This window comes from Macaca mulatta, chromosome 6 (genome assembly GCF_049350105.2).
Source record: "Macaca mulatta isolate MMU2019108-1 chromosome 6, T2T-MMU8v2.0, whole genome shotgun sequence".
NCBI lineage: Eukaryota > Metazoa > Chordata > Mammalia > Primates > Cercopithecidae > Macaca > Macaca mulatta.
The window spans coordinates 86,481,924-86,505,431 of NC_133411.1; the positions used below are offsets into that span (position 1 = coordinate 86,481,924).

The 23,508-nt window shown below is 44.3% G+C and overlaps 1 protein-coding gene across 3 annotated transcripts in view; it reads right to left on the reverse strand.

The window, feature by feature from the left end:
- Window positions 1-1,136: 1,136 nt before the first annotated feature.
- Window positions 1,137-23,508, reverse strand: part of SERINC5 (serine incorporator 5) — a 121,013-nt gene continuing 98,641 nt past the window's right edge. For all 3 annotated transcript variants that reach the window (XM_015140335.3, XM_078004939.1, XM_078004938.1), the window contains exons 8-12: window positions 22,555-22,681; window positions 13,200-13,266; window positions 9,516-9,555; window positions 8,359-8,503; window positions 1,137-6,083 (exon numbers count right to left, since the gene is read on the reverse strand). In XM_015140335.3, coding sequence (XP_014995821.2) covers window positions 5,936-6,083; window positions 8,359-8,503; window positions 9,516-9,555; window positions 13,200-13,266; window positions 22,555-22,681 — 527 coding nt within the window. In that variant the 3' untranslated portion in view covers window positions 1,137-5,935. The remainder of the gene's footprint in view (window positions 6,084-8,358; window positions 8,504-9,515; window positions 9,556-13,199; window positions 13,267-22,554; window positions 22,682-23,508) is intronic.

The window sequence follows — 23,508 nt, forward strand, 5'->3', positions numbered from 1 at the left end:
AATTAGTCAGGCTTGGTGTTGCACTCTGTGGTCCCAGCTGCTCGGCAGGCTGAGGCAGGAGGATCGCTTGAGTCCAAGAAGTCAAAGCCAAAATAAGCCATGATCACACCACTGTACTCCAGCCTGGGTGACAGAGTGGGACTCTGCCTCAAAAAAAAAAAAAAAAAAAAAAAGGAAAAGAAAAGTGGCATATATACACAACAGAATAAAAAATTCAGCCTCAAAAAGAAGGAACTCCTGCAACATGCCACAACTTGGAGGAACTTAGAGGACACGGTTAAGTGAAATAAGCCAGGCACAAAAAGACAAATACTTTGTGATCTTACTGATCCATGGATCTTAAGATCCATTATTTTACTGATCCATGACTTAAGAGATGCAGAGTGTAAAGGTGGTTACTAGGGGCTGGAGGTGGGGGATTGGGTGAAGGGGAGTTCAGGGTGATGTTGGTCAAAGAACACAAAATATCAGCCAGAAGGAGTAAGTTCAGGAGATCTACTGTGTAACATGGTGATTAGTTGGGAAACTTGCACTACCTTAAAAATTCTGAGAGTAGGCTGGGTGCGGTGGCTCACGCCTGTAATCCCAGCAGTTTGGGAGGCTGAGGTGGGCTGATCACCTGTGGTCAGGAGTTCAAGACCAGCCTGGCCAACATAGCGAAACCCCATCTCTACTAAAAATACAAAAATTACCTGGGCATGGTGGCACATGCCTGTAATCCCAACTACTTGGGAGGCTGAGGCAGGAGAATCGCTTGAGCCTGGGAGGTGGTGGTTGCAGTGAGCCGAGATCACGCCACTGCACCCCAGCCTGGGTGACAGAGCAAGACTCTGTCTCCAAAAAAAAAAAAAAAAAAAAAATTACTGTGAGCTTTTAAATGTTCTCAGCACAAAAACATGAGGTAATACATATGCTAATTAGCATGATTTGGTTATTCCTGAATATATACATATTTCAAAACATCATGTTGCACACCACAGATATGTATCTTTTATTTGTCAATTAAGGGATCAGCATATACTCCATGAAACTGAAGAGAGACCTCATTAACATCTGAAGGCAACATCTCTGCGAAACCACTAACTTGAGTACTTTAATTATATATGTATCTAGCAGAAGAGAAAAAAACAACATAGTTTTAATTTCAAATTTTATTAAAGTACAGAGTTAACAAGTTTTGAGTTTTTTACATAGGAAAAGCCTAGTCAATTCAGATGCTGTATAGAAAAATTAACACTAAAAAACAAATAGAAGTCCATGACTAAAGGGGGAAAACAACGTTTAAAAGTTACCAAAATTCTAATCATATCAGAGACAATTATAAATTTCAAACAGTAGATTTACCAGACATACTGCATTTTCAAATTCTAACGTAGCAAAACGTAACCACATAATTTGGCTACAGCTAATTGTTTCAGAAAAGTTTAAAAAATTAGCAAAGTTATATCTATAAAACTTTTGTAGTTTTCTTTTTGCAAAGTAAAAAAGGCTTAAATCTTTAATAAAGGAAAACAAAACAATCCTCTTAAATTTCTTATAAATAGCTCTCGAGACATATATTACGCATCTGCTGTAATCTTTCTTTACCTGAGAGAATGTCCCAGGATCCTTTATCCCAAAGGATTACCTTAAAGAGTTCTTCCATAATTTTGCTCATGTGAATATGATTAAACTCCTATAGAAGTGGGTTGGGACATATGCATTCTTAATCTGCCCTTCCCCATTTGTTTCTTTCTGAAAGGATTTTGCTTAAGGAAAAAAAAAAGCTCTTTGGTAAAGGCCAAATATTTCAACCTTTCAAAATGACTGCCTCTGTGAAAGATTTGTTGAGGAAGAAAAAAAAAAGAGAGAGAGAGAGAGAAAGGTCTAAACATCTGTGTGGACAGCTCTCCAGTCCTGTGAAGTCAAAGGCCCAACATTACAGAGCACACCTCTGTCTGAAATGCAAAACTAAGTTAACTAGCAAGTTACAGAAAATAGCCTTCAGAAAATTCCGCAGGCCAAGTGGCTCCTGCATTGTCCCTGAAGAAGGAGGGCCCATGTTCTTTCTGGGTGTGTAAGGTCTTACTAAGTTCAAGGTTTGTCCCTTCTTAGTTGTAGGTTGGGTCCTCTTTCACTTCCAAGAGGTATAGGATACTAGAGTACACCAAATGAGATACTATTTAGAAAGGCAATAAAGGGAGGGTAAAAGCCTAGGCAGCTTAAATACAGGCTCTGGAATTTCCTTCGCAGGAAGGTGAAGCACCAATGATGGCAAAAATTAAATAAATACGTCATCTTAAAAAGGCAGAGGGTAGGCTGCGTGCAGTGGTTTATGCCTGTAATCCCAGCACTTTGGGAAGCCAAGGCGGGCACATTGCTTGAGCTCAGGAGTTTTGAGACCAGCCTGGACAACCCCACCTCTACAAAAAAATAAAAACTGGCCAGGTGTGATGGTGCAAACCTGTGGTCTCAGCTACTTGGGAGGTGGTCCTTGAGCCCAGGAGGTCGAGCCTGCCATGAGTCAAGATCATGTTACTGCACTCCAGCCTGGGTGACAGAGTGAGCCCATCTCCAAAAAAAAAAAAAAAAGAAATAAAAAAATAAAAAAGGCCAAAGATGACAATTTTGGCACAGGGTGGGAAATTAACATTACACTGAAGTTATTCATAATGAAGGATCTTCTGAGGAATCAGAAATAAACAATGTTGTATGGAAACAGAACCCCAAAACCCCAATAACTCCACCTTCCCCACAGCCCACCCCCACTCTATCTCCCCTTCAGAGAGGCTCCAAATACCTCTGGCAAACAATTTCTTCAGACAAAATGAAGAAGCTTTTTGCCCAAGAAATTGGGGGCAAAAATAAAAGTAACCAACGAGTATTTAAAAAAAAGCTAGACCCAGGAAAGACGTGGTTGGGTTTCCGAAGGCTTATAATGGAAACAGCCTCTAGCCTCCAGTCAGGTAACATGCCTCGCTATGACACTCCCATAAAAACCCCCACCCCTCGCCACCCACTTAGTGTTTTTACTCATAAAAATGAGGGGAAAACTTTTCTACATCAGACAAATGACACAGAGGAGATATTCACATGCAGCTTTAAAAAATCCTCTTCATCTGTCATCCCTAAATGTGTCTGACCAGCAGCTTCTGGGAATATACTCTTTAAGTCATGTACAAAAAGGTATAGGAAGCAAATGTCTATTATTTTTAAAAGATATCAGTGAGTTAATCAAATGAACACCATTGTTAGAGCAAGTCAAAGCCATTGGCACAATGTTTCCAGTTTCTTAAATCACAATTGCACAAAACTATAGGTTCTTTAAATCCAGTAATGTTGACTCCTTGCCTGAGAATTGTATATCACAATTAATAACCATTAACATTAACTTTGCATTGACAGTCCCTCATCCTCAGATACATCCACATCTCTTTTGTTCATCCAGATACATGTGCTAACATTTTCAGCTGAGAATAAAATTCAGAGCAACTGTAACTCTCCCTCTTGCATTAGACCAACCAGCAGAAGGGAACGGGATGTCACAAACCAGACTCACGCATCTGGAAAACATGGGGTGGCTGGGCTGGCTCCAGAAGGAAGTGACGAGGGCCTTCCACCGGCCACACTCCCTTGCTTGGGCTTCCCTGAGCTGCTTTCTGCAGAGGAAAGGGCCAGCCACGGCCAGCCAAGGAATCCAAGGCCTTGTCAGCTTGACCTTGACTGAGCGTAAGGTCAGTTTCTCAAATCACACCAGCTGGCAGCCAGACCCAGTCAAGAAGACAAAGTAAAGGCTCTGCTAGACCTCAGCAGGAGGAAAACAATGAAACTAGTCACAATACTGCCTGGGCCCCTGATCTGCTTCTCCTCAGGGTGTTTCCTAAAGACAACCTCCAAGGCCCTAGGCCACTGCAACACAGCTACTGTGGATGACACGCAGCCCCACTCCCTGAGCCCATTCTTGGCCCACGGAGCTCCTGTACCCTAACTGGTTCCTTGGGGAACCAGTTAGCCTTTCATTTTGTGACTCCGGATCAATCTTTGAACTGCTAAGTACAGAGCTCCTGCCCTACAAAACGAAATTTAATGGACTTTACAAAACAAGGCTCTCTTAACCACACACACAGATGGAGTGCCTTTTGAAACTGAATCTCAAACACTCTTAAGTAGGGAAAGTTCTAAAGGAATTCATCCCCTGTAATTTGTTTCCCCATGGGTTTTCTTGGGAGAAGGCAAAGGAATGAACAGAAAGAATTTCACTAATTTCACCCACCAGCATTTTGGCACACGGAAGCTCAGCTTAGGTGGCACTCAATTCTGCCCAACTCATACAGTAGAGCACAGAAAAAAATGACTAGGCTGAGCCTTTTATTCTTAGATCCTCACTCCCAGAGAGCGTGAGAAGATTCTTTTCATCCCGAATGAAATTCTAACAGGAGTTTCCAGCAAGTAAACCTTTTCCCTGCCTGAGAACATCAATGCTGAAAATAGGCATCATCTTAGGTAGCTGCCAAAAGTCACGTTTCTGTATTACTTTGCAAGTATGGATTTTGGAAATTCCTGTGGAGTGTGATCTTGGCTCACTGCAACCTCCGCCTCCCAGGTTCAAGTGATTCCCATGCCTCAGCCTCCGAGTAGCTGGGATTACAGGCACACGCTACCATGCCCGGCTAATTTTTCTCTTTTTAGTAGAGATGGGGTTTCACTGTGTTAGCCAGGCTGGTCTTGAACTCCTGACCTCAAGCGATCCACCTGCCTCTGCCCACCTCTCTTTAAGTATATTCGGCCACTCCCACATGTTACCTAACAGGCTTCCTCTGGTCAGTGTGTCTGAGATCCTCACCTCAGAAATTCTCATGTTAGCGAATCTACTCCAAGGATGCCAGAATGAACCTGAATGGTATGGTCACATTACAGATCCAGAACACAAAACGTCTTCTGCTTTTACAGTTTCAAAGGCCTCAAGGTGGAGAAGAAACTGAGGGGCTGGCCTCAACACCTGAAAGAGCAGTGCATGCAGCGGGCTTCAACACGAAGCAGCTTTTCAGTTAAGGTCCTAAAAGTATTATCATTATTAACAGCACAGACAAGTAAGAATGATAGCCCTCTGTTGCTTAGGCAAAGAAAACATGAATCTTGTTCTATAATCGTGTGAATAACACCATAAATAAGCGCCGTACTTATTGCGGTAACTTGGATCAGGTAGTGATAATATGGTGGAGAACCACGTCGGGGGGTGACCAGGCAAATTGTGCTTTTTCACATTATTACAAAGACGTGGGACCCAGAAAAGATGAGACCTCGGGGAAGGGTGCAGGCAGAGAGTGAAGTCTGTGATTCCCAGCATCACAACCTCAAAAGGAGATGTTTAGGGGCCATGAGGAGGGGGCACTGAGGGTACAGTTGAAAAGCAGGTGCCACCTCTTGCACCCTATAAATACCAGGGGCCCTGCAGGCTGAGTCCTGTCCTCAAAGCCGCCTGGGGACAAGGCTCTAAGAGGCGGAAGTGAGTGAGAGGGGTCTGGATTCTGTTAGGGGCTGGGGACTCAAGATTTTGGCATATTTTCTATTCCAAGGATGAGAACGACTGGCCACACAAGGTATTTCACAGGTATCCCTGTGAAAAGATGCTGTCTCTCAAATTCTGTTTTGGCAAAAACATGCAGAAGGAAGTCAACATAACCAGTATCCAGTTTCTAGGGGTAAGATATTTCAACCGTGATCAGTTTGGTTGAAAATTTCAATTCCTTTGGGACAAACTGGTAGTTTCTTTTTGAATTTCAAAAGTAAAAAGTTAATCAGGAGATTTTTTTTTTTTTTTTTTTTTTTCCTCACAGCCTTTTCAGACCCACTCAGGCACAGGGCACCAGTCCCTGCTTAACCCCCGGGGACACTGTTCAAAAGATGGCACTTTCCAGGCTGTAGGCCCACAAAGCCCAGGGGACCGCTGATATCGTCACACAGAGAACTCCCGGGTAGGGCAGCAGAGGGGAGCGACCAGCGTACACAGGTACAACAGCAGGCATATCCAGCAGGAGGCCATCTTGACCCAGAAGATGGACCAGCTTCCGCTGAAGAAGCTCTCGATGTTGGCACTTTCGTAACTGTGGAAACAAGAGACCCAGCCGCGGTCAAAGCAGGAACATACTGAGATACAATTCGCTAATTCACATTCCATTTGTAATGTACAACTCAACGGCTTTTAATGCATTCATACACAGACTTGTGCTACCATCAACACAATCCGTTTCCAAACATTCTCATCACCCCCAAAAGAAACCACGCACCTCTTAGGTGCTCTCCCCTTCCCCATGGCCCCCCGGCCCATCCCCGGCATTCACCAATCTACTTTCCGTCTCTATGGATTTGCCTATTCCAGACAGTTGATATAAAAGGAATCACATGGCCTCTTGTGTGTGGTTTTTTTGCCTCACGTACCATTTCCAAGTCTCAGCCATGTGGTAGCATGTGTCAGTCCTTCATTCCTTTTTATTGCTAACTAGTGTCTTATTGTATGGATACAGCACATCTTGTTCTACGCAGTCACCAGGTGATGGTCATTTGGGATGTTTCCCCTTTTTGACTATTATAATTGATGCTGGTATGAACATCCCTGTGTAAGTTTTGTGGACCTAGTTTTCTTTTTGTCTTCGGTACACGCTCAGGAGTGGAAGAGCTGGATTACATTGTAACTCAATGTTTAATTGTTTAAGGAGCTGCCAAACTCTTTTCCAAAGTAGATTTCACATTCAAACCAGCAATGTAAGAGGTTTCCAATTTCTCCACTTCCTCGACATTTGTTATTATCTGCCTTTTTAATTATAGCTTTCTCCATCTTTTCTTAAGCTTCCCAAGCCAAAAATTTCCAGCAGTTCCCACAGCATCATTGAGAAGCATTAAAGCTCCCTTCTCCTCTCCTCCTTCAGGAAGAATCTCTCCACTCACTGTGCTTGAAACCACCACTCCCACCACCCCTACCCCAATTCCCTTTGCTCATTTTATTTTTCTCCCCAATAGTCATCACCATCTAACACACCATATTTGACTTGGATCATAGTCTGTCTCTCCCGCTAGACTATAAACCCTGCCTCCTAGAACCGTGTGGCACATAGGAGCCACTTGCACATCTGTTGAATGAATGATAAAAAGAAGTACAACAAGCCTACATGTCTAAGCTTAACTTAGCAGTCAAACAAATTATGATACAACCGAAGCTGTGGACCTGCAGAAAAAGTATGAACCTCTGTATAGTGACAGGGAAGGTCAGGTCAATCATGTACTGCCAAGTTAAAAAAAAAAAAAAGCCTCCAGGGGAAAACATGTACAATAACATTTACATTAAAAAAAAAAAATTAGCCAGGTGCGGTGGCTCATGCCTGTAATCTCAGCACTTTGGGAGGCCGAGGCGGGTGGATCACAAAGTCAGGAGTTCAAGACCAGCCTGGCCAATATGGTGAAATCCCATCTCTACTAAAAAAAAAAAAAAAAAATTAGCCAGCGTGGTAGCAGTGCCTGTAGTCCCAGCTACTAGAAAGGCTGAGGCAGGAGAATCACTTGAACCCAGGGGCGGAGGTTGCAGTGAGCCGAGATTGCGCCACTGCACTCCCGTCTGGGCGACAGAGCAAGACTCCATCTAAAAAAAAAAAAAAAAATTACGTAGGTTTATAAATGCACAGAAAAGGAATACACATCCTAGCAGTGGTTATCTGTGTGGGGGGAGTAGAGGTGGGTGGGGGTACCACATTGTTACTTTTCATAATTACACATTTAGTTTGTATTTTAAAAAAAGATGTTTCCAACTTTTGTGATGAAAATGAAGAAAAATGGGGAAGAACATATACAAAATTTGAAGTAGAAAAAAAGGGATATTTTCTCTTTCTGAAAGGCAGATGAATGCTTAGGAATTCCCATTTTTCCTCCATTACCATGTTTTCCAGACTGTCCATATAGAGCTAACCTTCCATTTTCTTAAAGTTGCCATAGCATCACCAGTTTCCAGGGTTAAAACATACCCGTCCACTGTTAAAACTCGGAACTCGCTTATAATCCCAGCACTTTGGGAGGCCAAGGCAGGTGGATCACTTGAGGTCAGGAGTTCAAGACCAGCCTGGCCAACACGGCGAAACCCCGTCTCTACTAAAAATACAAAAATTGGCTAGGCATGGTGGCGTGTGCATGTAATCCCAGCTACTCGGGAGGCTGAAGCACGAGAATCGCTTGAACCCGGGAGGCAGAGGTTGCAGTGAGCCAGGACTGTGCCACTGCACTCCACCTGGGCAACGGAGTGAGACTCCTTCGCAAACAAACAAACATGAACAGCACTTAACTCTTAACTTTAAGACTTCACTTCAAAAATACCCAAGCAAATGGGCCACTCACTTGAACCAGTTGGTGACGGTCATCATCACATACAGGGAAGCCAGGAAGAACACGAAGTGGAAGTAGGAGTAGATGTAGACGGTGCCTTTCTTCTCGTCATAAATGACCCGGGGTCCCTCCTTCCCCTGCTGCTGCTCTTCAGTGTCTGTGAAGCACAAAGGGAGCCCAGGCTCAGTGAGTGAATGTGTGTGTTTACCATCCAGCAAAGCCACACTTGCTAATTCTACAGGGCTGTCAGTAGAAAAGATGCCAGAAAGCCATCTGTACCCTCTGGCAACTTCAATCTGTGCCCTAAGCACAAAACCCCCACCCCACCCTAGCAACTCCCATAATAGGAAGAGTTACCTAATGCCACATTTGTTTTTATTTATTTATTTTTTGAGATGGAGTTTTGCTCTTTTTGCCCAGGCTGGAGTACAGTGGTGCGATCATGGGTCACTGCAACCTCCGCCTCCCAGGTTCAAGACATTCTCCTGTCTCAGCCTCCTGAGTAGCTGGGATTACAGGCGCACGCCACCAGGCCAGGCTAATTTTGTATTATTTTTTAGTAGAGACAGGGTTTCGCCATGTTGGCCAGGCTGGTCTCAAACTCCTGACCTCAGGTGATCCACCTGCCTCAACCTCCCAAAGTGCTGGGATTATAGGCATAAGCCATTGCGCCTGGTCTGCCACATTTATTTTAACAGAAAGAGAACCCTTAAAAACCCCTAAAGACGTAAAACTTACTATAAGCTTTGCAGAAACTGAGAGAGAGTAAAACAAGAGTTAGTTCTTAAGCCCTTGGAATCCTCCAATCCAAGAAGGAAAGTAAGGTGAAGGAATGAAATGTCCCCAAAATAAGGTATCAGGACCTCTTGGTATTTTCCAAATCATTCCTTTTTTTAAAATGTGCTTTCTGATTCTCTAAATCTCACTGTATAATTTAACTTACATATAAACCAAAATTTGGACTGATTCTCCCTACCAGAATAACAACACAAACTAAACTCAGCTATCCTTCAGGAAGAATGTGAAAAGTATATAAGCAGTCAATCAGCTTTAGAATAAATTTCCCCTTACTATTCAAGTTATTTGTGTCTGAATCCCAAATGACAACAGATTAGAGCTATAGGACTGCAGTGTCACACAGATGAAAAGAATAAAAGTACTCTGCTTACCCTCTCCACCAGGACTGAAGCAAAAACAACAGCGGGCTATCTGTGAAAGCAAAAGCAACAGTCAGGCGGCTTGTGTTCTATTTCTAGTCCACCTCAGTAAGGCAGCAGTAACCCTTATTTGAACAACCTCCCAGGCCCTGAATTGCATGTATCCCTTCAAAAGATGTGGACTGTTCTTTCCCAGGTGTGCTGGGCATTGGTGACAGGAAACACCATGGAGGGAGATGTGCCAGAGATCCTCATCCATGGACTTGATGCTTTTTCCTGCTACCATGAATGCTGGCAGCAGAGCCTTGAGACAGCAGCTCCTTTACCCTTCTTGGGTAACCGCCACGGAATGGCTGATCACGGCAAGGGTAAAGGCTGTGCCATCATGGTCCCTGGGGTTAGGGAGGCTTTGTCCAGCTGCACTGTCCTTCAACTTCACCCTCTGCCCAATTTTGCCTCCTTCCCCTTCTCCCTCCACATGTGCTGATTTTTAATAAATATCCCACACAACAAACTGCCTCAGCCTCTGCTTCTGGAGAACTTAATGTGAAACCCAGTGAATGTGACAAGAGCCCCACTCCCCCGGCGTTCCCTTCTCGTGCTTTGCCTTCAATGCTATTTCATTCAATCCTCTTTGACCTTTGCATTGGGCTTATTATTATCCTGCGTACAGCTGAGGAAACTGGGGTCAGGCAGGTTAACTGGCCAAAGTCACCAAACTAGCTTAGTGTCAGAGCTGGGACAGACGAATGCAGGATGGGGATGCCAAGATCCATGATTCACAATAGGTAACGTGGTGTCTAGGAGCTTGGTGAAGCCAGTAGAATCTGAAATAATAAAGCGAAGGAATCTGGAAGCAGCCTACCCATGTTTCCTATCAAAATCAAGCTGTTGCATGGGCCGTGGACAGGGATGGAGGGAATGCTTGCCTTTGAGGCATCTCTGGTACCTTGTGAATTTTTTAAATCATTATTTCTTTTCTTTTTCTTTCTTTTTTTTTTTTTTTTTTGAGATGGAGTTTCACTCTTATTGCCCAGGCTGGAGTGCAATGGCACGATCTTGGCTCACTGCAACCTCTGCCTCCCAGGTTCAAGCAATTCTCCTGCCTCAGCCTCCTGAGTTGCTGGGATTACAGACATGTGCCACCACACCTGGTTAATTTTGTATTTTTAGTAGAGACAGGGTTTCTCCATGTTGGTCAGGCTGGTCTCGAACTCCAGGCCTCAGGTGATCTGCCCGCCTCGGCCTCTGAAAGTGCTGGGATTACAGGCGTGAGCCACCGCGCCCAGCCATTATTTCTTACCTACTCAAAACAATAAACTTAATTTTTAAAAATCAGGTTATGTGTATTCCCAGCTATTTGGGAGGCTGAGGGAGGAAGACTGCTTAAGCCTATGAGTTTGAGGCTGCAGTAAGCTGTGATCCCACCACTGCACTCCAGCCTGGGTGACAGAGGCCCTGTCTCAAAAAAATAAAATAAAAAGAAAAGAAAAAAAGTACGTGATTTCAGAAAGACTCTGGTAAACACAGTATGAAGACTGCCTGGGAAGTGCAGTGCCCTTAGCACTTTGTGGCTGAAGATATTTCAACTACAAAGAACAGATGAGCCAAGGATGAGAATATGAGAGCTTGAGCCTTCATCTCATTTGCATATCAAGGCCAAGCCCTTGTTTCCCTGCTTGACAAGGAAACCTTTAACAGAGGGGTATTAGCCTTAACAGGAGCTTGGATTAAGTGGCATGGTCTAAAAACCACTAATTCATTCAGTGGGCCCAAGACATGGTATGCTGAGGTCTTAGTTCTTTTGAAGCTCAAGTTACTGTAAGAAACTATGAACTCTCACTTTCAAAGTTGTATCCTGTGAAATGTGATGCAGGAGAGCAAACCAACTTCCATCCTGCATGCTCTCCAGTTCAGAAGGAAACACTAGGACATTTTCCCTTGGACTGAGAAGAAAAACATCCTCTCTTCAATCTAACTTGGAGACTTGCTGTTCTTTGAGCTTGAACTCTGTACACAATAGGGACATTGAAACCATAACCATACAACCTCAGCAGGTGGTCACCTAGTCAATGGTGAGAACAAACACCTCCTCTACAGACCATTCTCTTCTGTATAATAGGCAGTAACCTATTCAAACTCAGCACAGTTTTCTCCTTTGGGCAACAGAAAGAGTTGGAGAATGATGCTGGCAGACTGACAACCCTTCATAATGGCTCACTATCTCCAGGTCAGGTGCAAGAGAGACCATCCCATCCCCAGACATCCAGCTGCAGAGTAAAGTGCCCATATCTGGACAGACACCAGGGCTTTTCCATCCATGGAAAGCTATTAGAACGCACGCGGTGGCCGGATGCCAGCTGCCCCCAGTCAGCAGGAAGAACCAGGGTTCAGCAGCTCAGCTCCTGGGCAGCAGTGGTCAAGAATACAGACTCTGGGGCCAGAGTACACGGTTTGCATTCTGGCAAATCAAAACCTGTGAGGCTTAAATGACTTCACTCTGCTGGTTTTCCCCTCTGTAAAATGGAGGTAACAGCACGTCACTGGGTTTTTATGAGGATTAAGTGAAATCACATAGGAAGAACTTAGAACAGTGCCTGGGACATAGCAAGTGCTGTAAGTCTTAGTCATGCTTGGAACCCCTGGTTCTTTTCATTCTTGGGTCACAGCTGAGTCTTTCCCTGGCTGCCTCCATCTGATTAGACCCTTCTGATGTTGGTAGATGAGAGCCCCAGAAAGACCTTTGCACAATTAAGAAAGTAACAGACATTTTGTTGACTGATAGGCACCTGCTGAACACCTGGAGGCTCTGAATGTGCAGGCAACCAATGTATTGTTCATAACACTCTACCTGACAAAACGCTCACCTGATGGAACTGACATTCAGTTCAACAGTGTCAACAGCGTTCAACAGCGTCAGGCAGAGCAGATACAGTTCCTTCCCTTTCCTCTCTCCTTCCTTCCAAACAGTTATTACATAATCTCACAGCCATGCTGTGTATGGAGGGCACAGACAAGTATGAAACAGGTGGATGGATCAGAAGTTAAAATAAAACCCACCCAGACCCCATCATGGCAAGGGAAGAGCGCAGGGTGCAGCCTGACAAGGTTACCCAAGCCTCTGTTTGGGGGCGAGTGGCAGGATGCCACCCAAAAGGCCAGCTTTCTTACAGAAAATCAAGAATGGACTGATTCATTTTAATCCCATAGCATACAAAGGAAAGCAGGAAAGCATTTATTTTTCCTTTTTCTTTTATTTTTTTGAGTCAAAGTTTCACTCTGTTGCCCACGCTGGGGTGCAGTGGTATGATCTTGGCTCACTGCAACCTCTGCCACCAGGGTTCAAGTGAATCTCGTGTCTCAGCCTCCCAAGTAGCTCGGACTATAGGTGTGTGCCACCACACCTGGCTAATTTTTGTATTTTTAGTAGAGATGGGGTTTCACCATGTTGGCCAGGCTAGTCTTGAACTCCTGACCTCAGGTGATCCACCCGCCTCAGCCTCCCAAAGTGCTGGGATTACAAGTGTGAGCCACCACATCCGGCCAGCATTTATTTTTCTATACAAAAATCTCTTTTTTCCCAAGCAGAAAAACAGGATCATGGAATGCAGATTGATAAAGACACAAACACAAAAGGTCCTCCTGAGAAATGGATCTTCTGAGATGAAGCAGAACAGGAAAAGGAAATGAACTTACTTCCAGTTCAGGAGCTGCATATCGCCCCTGCAGAGCGTCGGAACTCGATCTTGTTGTTGATGTCAAACTAAGAAACAAACAAAAGTCAGCTGGGCGTATTAACATGGAACGAAGGGGAAAGCCGGCTGGCCAGTACTCTGACGAGAGCCGCGGTGTAACCTACCGTTCAGGTGACTTAAATCAAAGCAATCTATTTTAATATCTCTCCTTATTCCAAAATTGGCTGGCTGATTCTATAGTTGATATCATTTTACACGGATTGCATTAGATCATTTTATGCAAAGAAGTTTGTAGGTAGAGAAGTAAGATATCTTGGTTTTCAGTATTGCTTTTTGCCTCTCCTCCCTCAAATGTTAGAATAGTTTTCTAATTTCACTTTCTCTTTCCCTCCCTTTGACTAGTCTTGCTCAGAGGGAATCAAAAGCAACGAACCCAGAGATGGCAACAGAAAGCAAGGGAGTGAAAGCAAAAGTCGCAGTTATTTACTGTGATAGTCTATAGCAGAACAAGGCTTGCTGTTTGGAAATTTAACAGAGTAGCAGTCGATGTAATAAAAAATTCTGCCACTTCCCTGAGACCTAGAAAGGTAAAATGTTAGAAAATTTGCCTTGCAGGGGCAAAATAATTTATTTTTTCTGAAAACAAAAACAGGCCAGAGGTAGTGGCTCATGCCTGTAACACGTTGAGAGGAAGGGGTGGGTAAGAGGATCCCTTGAGGCCAGGAGTTTGAGAAGAGCCTGGGCAACACAGCAAGACCTCGTCTCCACAAAACAAAAACACAGAACATTTTAAGCAAATAGAAATATATACCATACTTAGCGTTCCAGCTAACTTTAGAGATTGATTCAGCAAATATTTACTGAAGGCCCACTACGTGTTAGGCCCGATTCTAAGCACTGGGGACTCACTGACACAGGCAACAATCTTGCCATCAGGTAGCTTCTGAGCTGGCCTGACATGGGCAGGGCGTGTTGGTACTCAAGAAGCTGGTCTGCTCATGGGAAGGTGGGACACACACTCATCTCAATCCAGCGAACCCCATGGAGCAACACTGTGCAATCTCATCCTCTTTCCCAAAGAGAGAAGAGATCAATGAGACAGAGATAAACAATAAAACGCTTTCCTCATACAGAAGCCACTGAGATCCAAGTTTGCTGCTTCTTTTGTGATCCGCTCAAACACAACAGCATCATTTTCATTTCTGCTTTGAAACGACGGATGCTAATCCAGACCCACGCCACTCCACCTCCTGTGTGCCTGGTCAGACAAAGACAGAAACATCTCCCGGTGACTGCGCACCCAAGGAACACAACACCTGATCCGACATTTAAGAGTGGCCTGGCTGGCAAAATTGACAAATGGGATCTAATTAAACTAAAGAGCTTCTGCACAGCAAAAGAAACTACCATCAGAGTGAACAGGCAACCTACAGAATGGGAGAAAATTTTTGCAATCTATCCATCTGACAAAGGGCCAATATCCAGAATCTACAAAGAATTTAAACAAATTCACAAGAAAAAAAAATCAAACAACCCCATCAAAAAGTGGGCAAAGAATACGAACAGACACTTCTCAAAAGAAGACATTCATACAGCCAACAGACACATGAAAAAATGCTCATCATCACTGGCCATCAGAGAAATGCAAATCAAAACCACAATAAGATACCATCTCACACCAGTTAGAATGGCGATCATCAAAAAGTCAGGAAACAACAGGTGCTGGAGAGGATGTGGAGAAATAGGAACACTTTTACACTGTTGGTGGGACTGTAAACTCGTTCAACCATTGTGGAAGACAGTGGAGATTCCTCAAGGATCTAGAACTAGAAATACCATTTGATCCAGCCATCCCATTACTGGATATATACCCAAAGGATTATAAATCGTGCTGCTATAAAGACACACGCACGTGTATGTTTACTGCAGCACTATTCACAATAGCAAAGACTTGGAACCAACCCAAATGTCCATCAATGATAGACTGGATTAAGAAAATGTGGCACATATACACCATGGAATACTATGCAGCCATAAAAAGGGATGAGTTCATGTCTTTTGTAGGGACACGGATGAAGCTAGAAACCATCATTCTGAGCAAACTATTGCAAGGACAGAAAACCAAACACCGCATGTTCTCACTCGTAGGTGGAAACTGAACAATGAAAACACTTGGACACAGGGTGGGAGTGGGGAACATCACACACTGGGGCCTGTCGGGGGGTGGGGGGAGGGGGGAGGGATAGCATTAGGAGATATACCTAATGTAAACGACGAGTTAATGGGTACAGCACACCAACATGGCACATGTATATATATGTAACAAACCTGCACGTTGTGCTCATGTACCCTAGAACTTAAATTTAAAAAAAAAAAAAAAAAAAAAAAAAAAGAGTGGCCCGGCTGGGTGTGGTGGCTCACACCTGTAATCTCAGTACTTTGGGAGGCTATGGCAGGCAGATCGCTTGAGCCCAGCAGTGCGAGACCAGCTTGGACAACATGGCAAAACCTTGTCTCTACAAAATATACAAAAATTAGCCAGGTGTGGTGGCACATGCCTGCGGTCCTAGCTACTGGTGAGGCTGAAGCAGGAGACTAGATTGAGCCTGGGAGGTTGCAGCGAGCATGATCACACCGGTGCACTTCAGCCTGAGTGACAGAGGTACTCTGCCTCAAAAAAAAAAAAAAAAGAGTGGCACATATTCTGCGCATACAAGTTTTGATTTAGTACAGTGTATAGTTTCCAGAGGGGAAAATACAAGTTTTTAATTTTAAGAAGAGATCAGTATCATAAATTTTCATTTGAAAGGTAACATTCATTGTTTACGAGGCTCAGAATAGGCCAGGTGCAGTGTGGTTCACACCTGTAATCCCAGCACTTTGGGAGGCTGAGGTGGGTGGATCCTTTGAGGTCAGGAGTTCCAGACCTGGCCAACATGAAACCCCGTCTTTCCTAAAAATACAAAATTAGCCAAGTGTGGTGGCCGGCAGCTGTAATCCCAGCTACTCAGGAGGGTGAGGCAGGAAAATCGCTTGACACTGAGGAGGCAGAGGTTGCAGTGAGCTGAGATCACGCTACCGTACTCTAGCCTGGGTGAGAAAGTGAGACTCTATCTCAAAAAGAAAAAGCCTCAAGAGTAAATATTCTACTCTATAAATTCTTTGGATTAACATAATTTCCAGAAAACAAAGCTCTTTATTTGGGCTCCTTTGCCACTTCACCATCAAAGAGGCCTAACATGGGGACGGTTTTTTTACTTCTAAAAAGAACTACATTCAGAGCATCACTAATGCCATGTGACTTCTACAGGTAGATGTTACCCTACATTAAGATCTATATTCAGTTGCCAGGCATGGTGGCTCACATCCGTAATCCCAACACTTTGGGAGGCTGAGGCGGGCGGATCACCTGAGGTCAGGAATTCGAGACCAGCCTGGCCAACATGGTGAAACTTGTCTCTACTAAAAATGTAAAAATTAGCCAGGCATGGTGGGGGGCACCTGTAATCCCAGCTACTCGAGAAGCTGAGGCAGAATAATCGCTTGAACCCAGGAGGTGGATGTTGCAGGAAAAAAAAAAAGATCTTTATTCAGTTGTAGCCTTTCTCCATACAACACTCTTCTTGGAATTATCAAGAAAAGGTTTTTTTTTTATAAGCTCTTAAAGCCTAGTAAATTCTTATTATCTGCATTCAGGCTATTACAAAGACCACTGTTTGGCGAACACAGCTCAAATTGCTATAAAACAATTCCTGGGTTACCTCTCCTCTTCCTGGGCTAAGATAGGTGTGACTTTAATTCAGTATTTCCCGTGGGGATAGAGGGAGACTTACAGCATTGGGTTAAGACAATGCTTTATTGTACGGAGAATGTCTAACACACCACAGCGTGTTTACTGTCTCTGCCTGCTGCCACCTCACCCCAACCCGGCCAAAATGCCAGCAGTGCTCTGCAGTCATGGTGACAGCCAAAAAAAAAAAAAAAAAAAAATAGCCATGCCCTGTTTCCCTGCAGAACCACTACAGTGCTCAGAACCCCTTCACACTGGCAGAAGAATAGACAATGCAGGTGCCCCTCAACACTGGCACTGCAGATGCTTCTGAAGCTGGCCAAAGTCCACTAGACCACAGAAAATCTCTAAATAACATGTCCAAACTTTCCTGGAGATCACACATTCTGCCTCCCTGACAAACGTACAGGGCAGTCCCTTGACAGATCCCATGACTATTCCCAGCCTTTGTGCAATGATAAAGATCAGTCATGATCCCCTGTGCTATAGAACCCAAAGGAGACCCGGGCTCTCTGTGAACCTGGGGCATGGGGTGGAGGATTTCTTTTTCTTTTTTTGGAGACAGAGTTTCGCTCTTGTTGCCCAGGCTGGAGTGGGCTCGATCTCGGCTCACTGCAACCTCTGTCTTCCGGGTTCAAACGATTCTCCTGTCTCAGCCTCCCAAGTAGCTGGGGTTACAGGAATGCACCACCATGCCCGGCTAATTTTGTATTTTTAGTAGAGACGGTATTTCTCCATTTTGGTCAGGCTGGTCTTGAACTCCTGACTTCAGGTGATCCACCTACCTTGCCCTCCCAAAGTGCTGGGATTACAGGCATGAGCCACTGCACCCGGCCACGGGGTGGAAGATTTCTAACTTGAAGATTTATAGCTGGCAGGCAGCCCAGAGCAGAATTCCCAAAATGAAGATACAAATCTCCCCCCTCCTTTCCCCACCCACCCCTTAAAGACCCAGAATGTACCAAAAAAATAAATATCCTTCCTTGATTTCCCAACTTTTTTTACTGTAAGCCAACCCCCTCGCCAATGCTATCACACCAACCTGCAAACCAACCCACTTCAAACTAGGAAGTTGTTTGACATTGAATAAAGATTCTTACTTTTTCCAGTTTTATATTTAAAAGGATATTTTCAAAGATGGTTCAATATTAAGAATTATTTTTTCTCTTAAACACAGATAAAAGTGGAATGGCCAGGAAACTTTACGGCGCAAATGCTTTGTAATAATATAATTATGCAAGTCATCCAGTTTATCTTTCTCCCTCAGGGGACATTACACCAAGCCATCTGAGGAAAAAGAGCAGGGAGAGACTATCCATCAGTGTCCCTAAATACTCCCGCAAAGAAGCCTCAAGGAAAGGTTGCCCAAAATTGGGAGTAGAGAGCTACAGGTATAGACTCCATGCCTCCTTACATGTACAATGAGGAGACTGACCTGATCAACTCCAGGATCCTCTCCAGGCTGATAGTTTGAAATTAAAGGCAACAGAATAACAATTTCAGTCAAAATCCAGAGACCAAGGGAGGAATTAAGAAATAGTTTGTGGAGACCAGGATTTGTCACAGCACAAGTTCCAGACTAAAGGGGTGTGGAGGGATGGGCCTATAGAAAGAGCCATCAAGGCTGGGCATGGTGGCTCACGCCTTTAATCCCAGCACTTTGGGAGGCCAAGGTGGGCGGATCACCTGAGTTTGGGAATTCAAGACCAGCCTGACCAACATGGTGAAACCCCATCTCTACTAAAAATACAAAAATTAGCCAGGCATGGTGGCGTGGTGGCACGCACCTATAATCCCAGCTACTCAGGAGGCTGAGGCAGGAGAATCGCTTGAACCCGGGAGGTGGAGGTTGCAGTGAGCTGAGATCTTACCGTTGCACTCCAGCCTGGGTGACAGAGCAAAACTCTGTCAAGAAAGGAAGAAAGGAAGAAAGGAAGGAAGAAAGAAAGACGGAAAGAAAGAAAGAAAGATGGAAAGAAAGACGGAAAGAAAGACAGAAAGAAAGACAAGAAAGAAAGAAAGAGAGAGAGAGAGAAAAAAAAAAAGAAAGAAAGAAAGAAAGAAAGAGAGAGAGAGAAAGAGTCAACAGAATGCCAGGTGCCACGGTTATGCCTGTAGTCCCAGCTACTTGGGAGGCTGAGGCAGGAGGATCCCTTGAGCACAGGAGTTTACTCAGCCTGGGTAACATAGTGAGAACTTGCCTTAAAAATTTGTTTTTTGTCTAAAAAAATAAAAAGAGCCATGAGAGAACCCCACAAGTGGACCAAGGTGAGGGCTTACATGGGGTCCAAGCTATGATGTTCTTTCACAGCAATGATTCCTGGGTGCAATGGAAGGAGGCTCTGGAGAAAAGGCGGCCCCAGGCAGAAAGGCAGGGAGTAGGTTTGGGTTGAGCCCTTCTTCTGAGCTGAGGCTACAAACATTAAAACATACGTCTAGAGGGTGCCCCAGCTGCAAGAGTCAGGATGGAGACACCCCAAAGGAAACAAGTATTTGGGGGTGGGGCTTGGGGGCTCTGGAGGGTGAAGGGAAAGAGAGGAGCTGGGGAGCTTCCCAGTCTTCTACAACTTTACAGAAGAGTGGACCCCAGGCAATCTTGGCCTTCTTCTCCCTTTAACCTACATACTATCTATAGTCTCTGGCTTCCTACAATTTCTGTCAAGAATCCTAGATATTCCTGCAATTATGTTCAAATGACAGTTCCCACCCAGACGATGTGGCCTTTTTGTAACATCCTCCAACCTTTCATTCCTCTGAGTCAGGAAGGAAAACAAACTCTTCAGAAGTCCAGATCTGAAAAAACCCTAGTTGGGCTGACTCCCACTCCTACAGCATCCCTTTTATTCCCAGGCCCTAGTAAGCCTGAATTCAGTGTTCTTAAAGCTGACCCCGCCTGTAATCCCAGCACTTTGGGAGGCCGAGACGGGTGGATCACGAGGTCAGGAGATCGAGACCATCCTGGCTAACACGGTGAAACCCCATCTCTACTAAAAAATACAAAAAACTAGCCGGGCGAGGTGGCGGGCGCCTGTAGTCCCAGCTACTCAGGAGGCTGAGGCAGGAGAATGGCGTAAACCCGGGAGGTGGAGCTTGCAGTGAGCTGAGATCTGGCCACTGCACCCCAGCCTGGGCGACAGAGCAAGACTCCGTCTCAAAAAAAAAAAAAAAAAAAAAAAAAAAGCTGACCCCTTGAAGAGCTGCAGTGGATAATTATAGCAAACATCAATCACATGGGCCCCGGGGGAACTAACTCCTGGGGGCACTAACTGCCCAGCCCACAGAGTGTGCTCTCGCCTACACATTACAGAAGTACCCACAGAGCAGACTGGTCGTCCTCGTCTCCACTTTGTAGGTTCTGTAGTTTTATATGTTCTCATCCCATCAGGCACTGCAGTTCTGTGGTTTACCCATTCAATAACAATGTTTGTTGCTGGCATCTAGACAGATTTTTTTTTTTTTTTTTAAGTAGCTATCAACTTTGAAAATTGACACCTTTTGGGAATAACAGACCAGCCCTTGCCAATCTCCACTATGGTGACTCAGTCCTGTAAGAGACAACATTTTATTCATCATCTCTCACTCAAGGGCCAACTCAGAAGAATTCTTTACACCTGCTAGAAATAGTGAGAAAATATGATAGGGTGAAAATTCCATGTTGTGAAATGCCCTGTGTGTGGTAACCCTATGCAGGAGGCTAAGAAGAATTTTTGCCGTCTTTTCCATTGAAGGGTTTACAGCAAATCCAAACTCTACTTTATCTAAAGGGAATTTCTTTTTTTTTTTTTTGAGATAGAGTTTCTCTCTTGTTGCCCAGGCTGGAGTGCAATGGCGTGATCTCAGCTTACTGCAACCTCCACCTCCTGGGTTCAAGCAATTCTCCAGCCTCAGCCTCCCGAGTAGCTGGGATTACAGGTGTATACCACCACGCCCAGCTAATTTTTGTATTTTTAGTAGATATGGGGGTTTCATCATGTTGGCCAGGCTGGTCTCAAACTCCTGACCTCAGGTGATCCACCCACCTCAGCCTCCCAAAGTGCTGAGATTACACAGGCGTGAGCCACCGCACCGGCCAATGGCAAATATATTTTTTTTCATATGCTCGTAGGTACCCAGTAACCCACAAAAACATATGATTTTATTCTGTCAAATATCTTCATAGTTGGTTTTTTAAGAGGCAGGGTCTCACTCTGTTGCTTAGGCTGGAGTGGAGTTACCCCTAGCTCACCGCAGCCTTAGACACCTGGGTTCAAGTGATCCTCCCATCTCAGCCTCCTGAGTAGCTGGGACCACAGGCACGTGCCATCATGCCTGATTTTTTTTTTTTTAAGAAACAGGATCTCGCTATGTTGTCCAGGCTGGTCTCAAACTCCTGGGTTCAACTGATCCTCCTGCCTCAGCCTCCCAAAGCGCTGGGATTACAGGTGTGAGCCACTGCACCACGCAGCCTGCTTCCTGTATCGTAGGTACTCAGTGAACAACTTAGGAATTAGTAAAATTGAAAGGCCAGAAAGAAGTCACCAGAGTCCATTATGCAACAAGGAGACTCTGTCACTTTGTCACACACAGGCCAACAATGAATGTATGTAACCATCATCTTAACACCCACCTGCAAAACAAGCATTTTATGGCTTGATGCATGACCCTGAGCAAATAGACTCCAAAACGCCTGTGTCCCTGTTGGTCCCTTTCTAATAGCAGAAGCTGTTAAAGGAGGTAAGAGAAAATGCCAACATGCTCAGAAAGACATTGTATTTATACAAGCTATCGCCACCAGGAGTGCTTACTTTCAGCAAAAAGGAAGATTATAATGTGCCTATGACTCAATTCAATGGAATTGAATTTTTACACTGAACATTAACAAAATGTAAACACAGAAGTAAAGGCTAAATGTGAAAAGGTTACTGTCAAAGGGAAGCTTAGTTATCAGCAAAATATATATCCAGATTAACTAGCCATTTCTATCCTTGACTTTTCTCCCTCTAGCAATCTTTTAAGCCTTTTAAAGGTGGAATAACACCCACCACAAGCATCTGAAACACAGCCCACTTATGTATCACATCTACTTTTGGAGGAGCTGGTTTGCCTAGTGAACAACAGCATTGTGGGTTTTAGCAGAAAAGAGAAGGAACATTTCCTGTCTGAACAGAATGACCACGCATGCAGCACTTTGTACTCTTTCCATCAACAGCAGAACAAAGCTATTTCCTTTGGATTAGAAAGCTGCCAGGACATGCTGGCACATTCTATCTCTTCTTTACTTTGTGCTCCCCTGCCCTCCAGTAAGGGTACAGCAAACTACTATTCAACCATCTTTTAAAGGGTGTTAGGCAATGGTGCTGCAACATACCATATATTTGCTTTACTGACCCCAAATAAAAACAAGTAAGGTAAATGAAGTTCAAATATTTAGAGTTCATGCTCTTCACCTTTTTACTTGTGGTTGTTTTCCCCCCTCCTCAAATGGTATTTGTTTCTGCAGCCTCACAGCAACTGAAAGTTATTTCAATTCTTTTCCTGCAATTTTAAACTCTGCAAAAAATGGCCTTGAGTAACTCCCAAGACTTACCATGAATATAAGATACATCCGATTAAGAGGCTGGTCCCCAGTATAGTCACCAAGTTTTCATCTCTGTACAGGTCTTGACCGAAGTCAGGCACACAGATTGTAACATTTTTCCCATGTTCATCTAGAACTTGTAAAGAAAAAACAAAGTCATCATAGTGAAATAGAAAGTCCAGTTGTAACTCACAGAAGCACTCATTTTGGCAAAACTCAGGTAGCTGTGGTGTACCTCCTTAGAATAGTGAACACTTATCACTGGAAACTTCTACTCTACAGGCTGTTTCCATGCAGACTGGATTTCTATTTCAAAGAACCATTCTCCCACATCATCACACCCTTGGAACAAGACCCTCAGATTCCAGCTCAGTGCCATGGGGCTCAAACAGATGCAAGACCTAAGGAGAAAGTCTTGCTCATTTTCAGTACTATTCAAACAACAGCAAAAAGACAAGTCAGGCGCATTTTTCAGTTGACAGGGCAGCCCCTACTATCTTTGGTAGGGTGCAGATACCAAGCAGTGCTGAGGTGAATCAACAGCCAACAATAGCTCCTAAACCAGTTGAGAAGCTATTTAGATGTGATATGATAATTGCGATATCTGTCTACAACTTGGAAACCTCCTGAGGTTTTTTTTAAAATATGGGTGACCACACGTGATATTGTGAAATATGTATTTGGTCTTCATCCGCATTTACTTGCAAGCAACTCCTAAAATCCTTGAAATCTCCAAAATGGTGTCTTTTTGTATGTTAAACATGAACTAATGGCTGGCAGCCCCTAGGCAGCTTCAGGATGGGGGCTGGTCACCAGAAAGACCAAGGTAGGATTAGAGGGTTGGGGCTTTCAGACCCACTCTCCAAACTCCAGGAATGGGAGGAATGGGAGAAATGACAGTTGATCACCAAGGGCCAATGGTTTAATCATTTAATCAATCATGCCTGTGTAATGAAGTCTCCA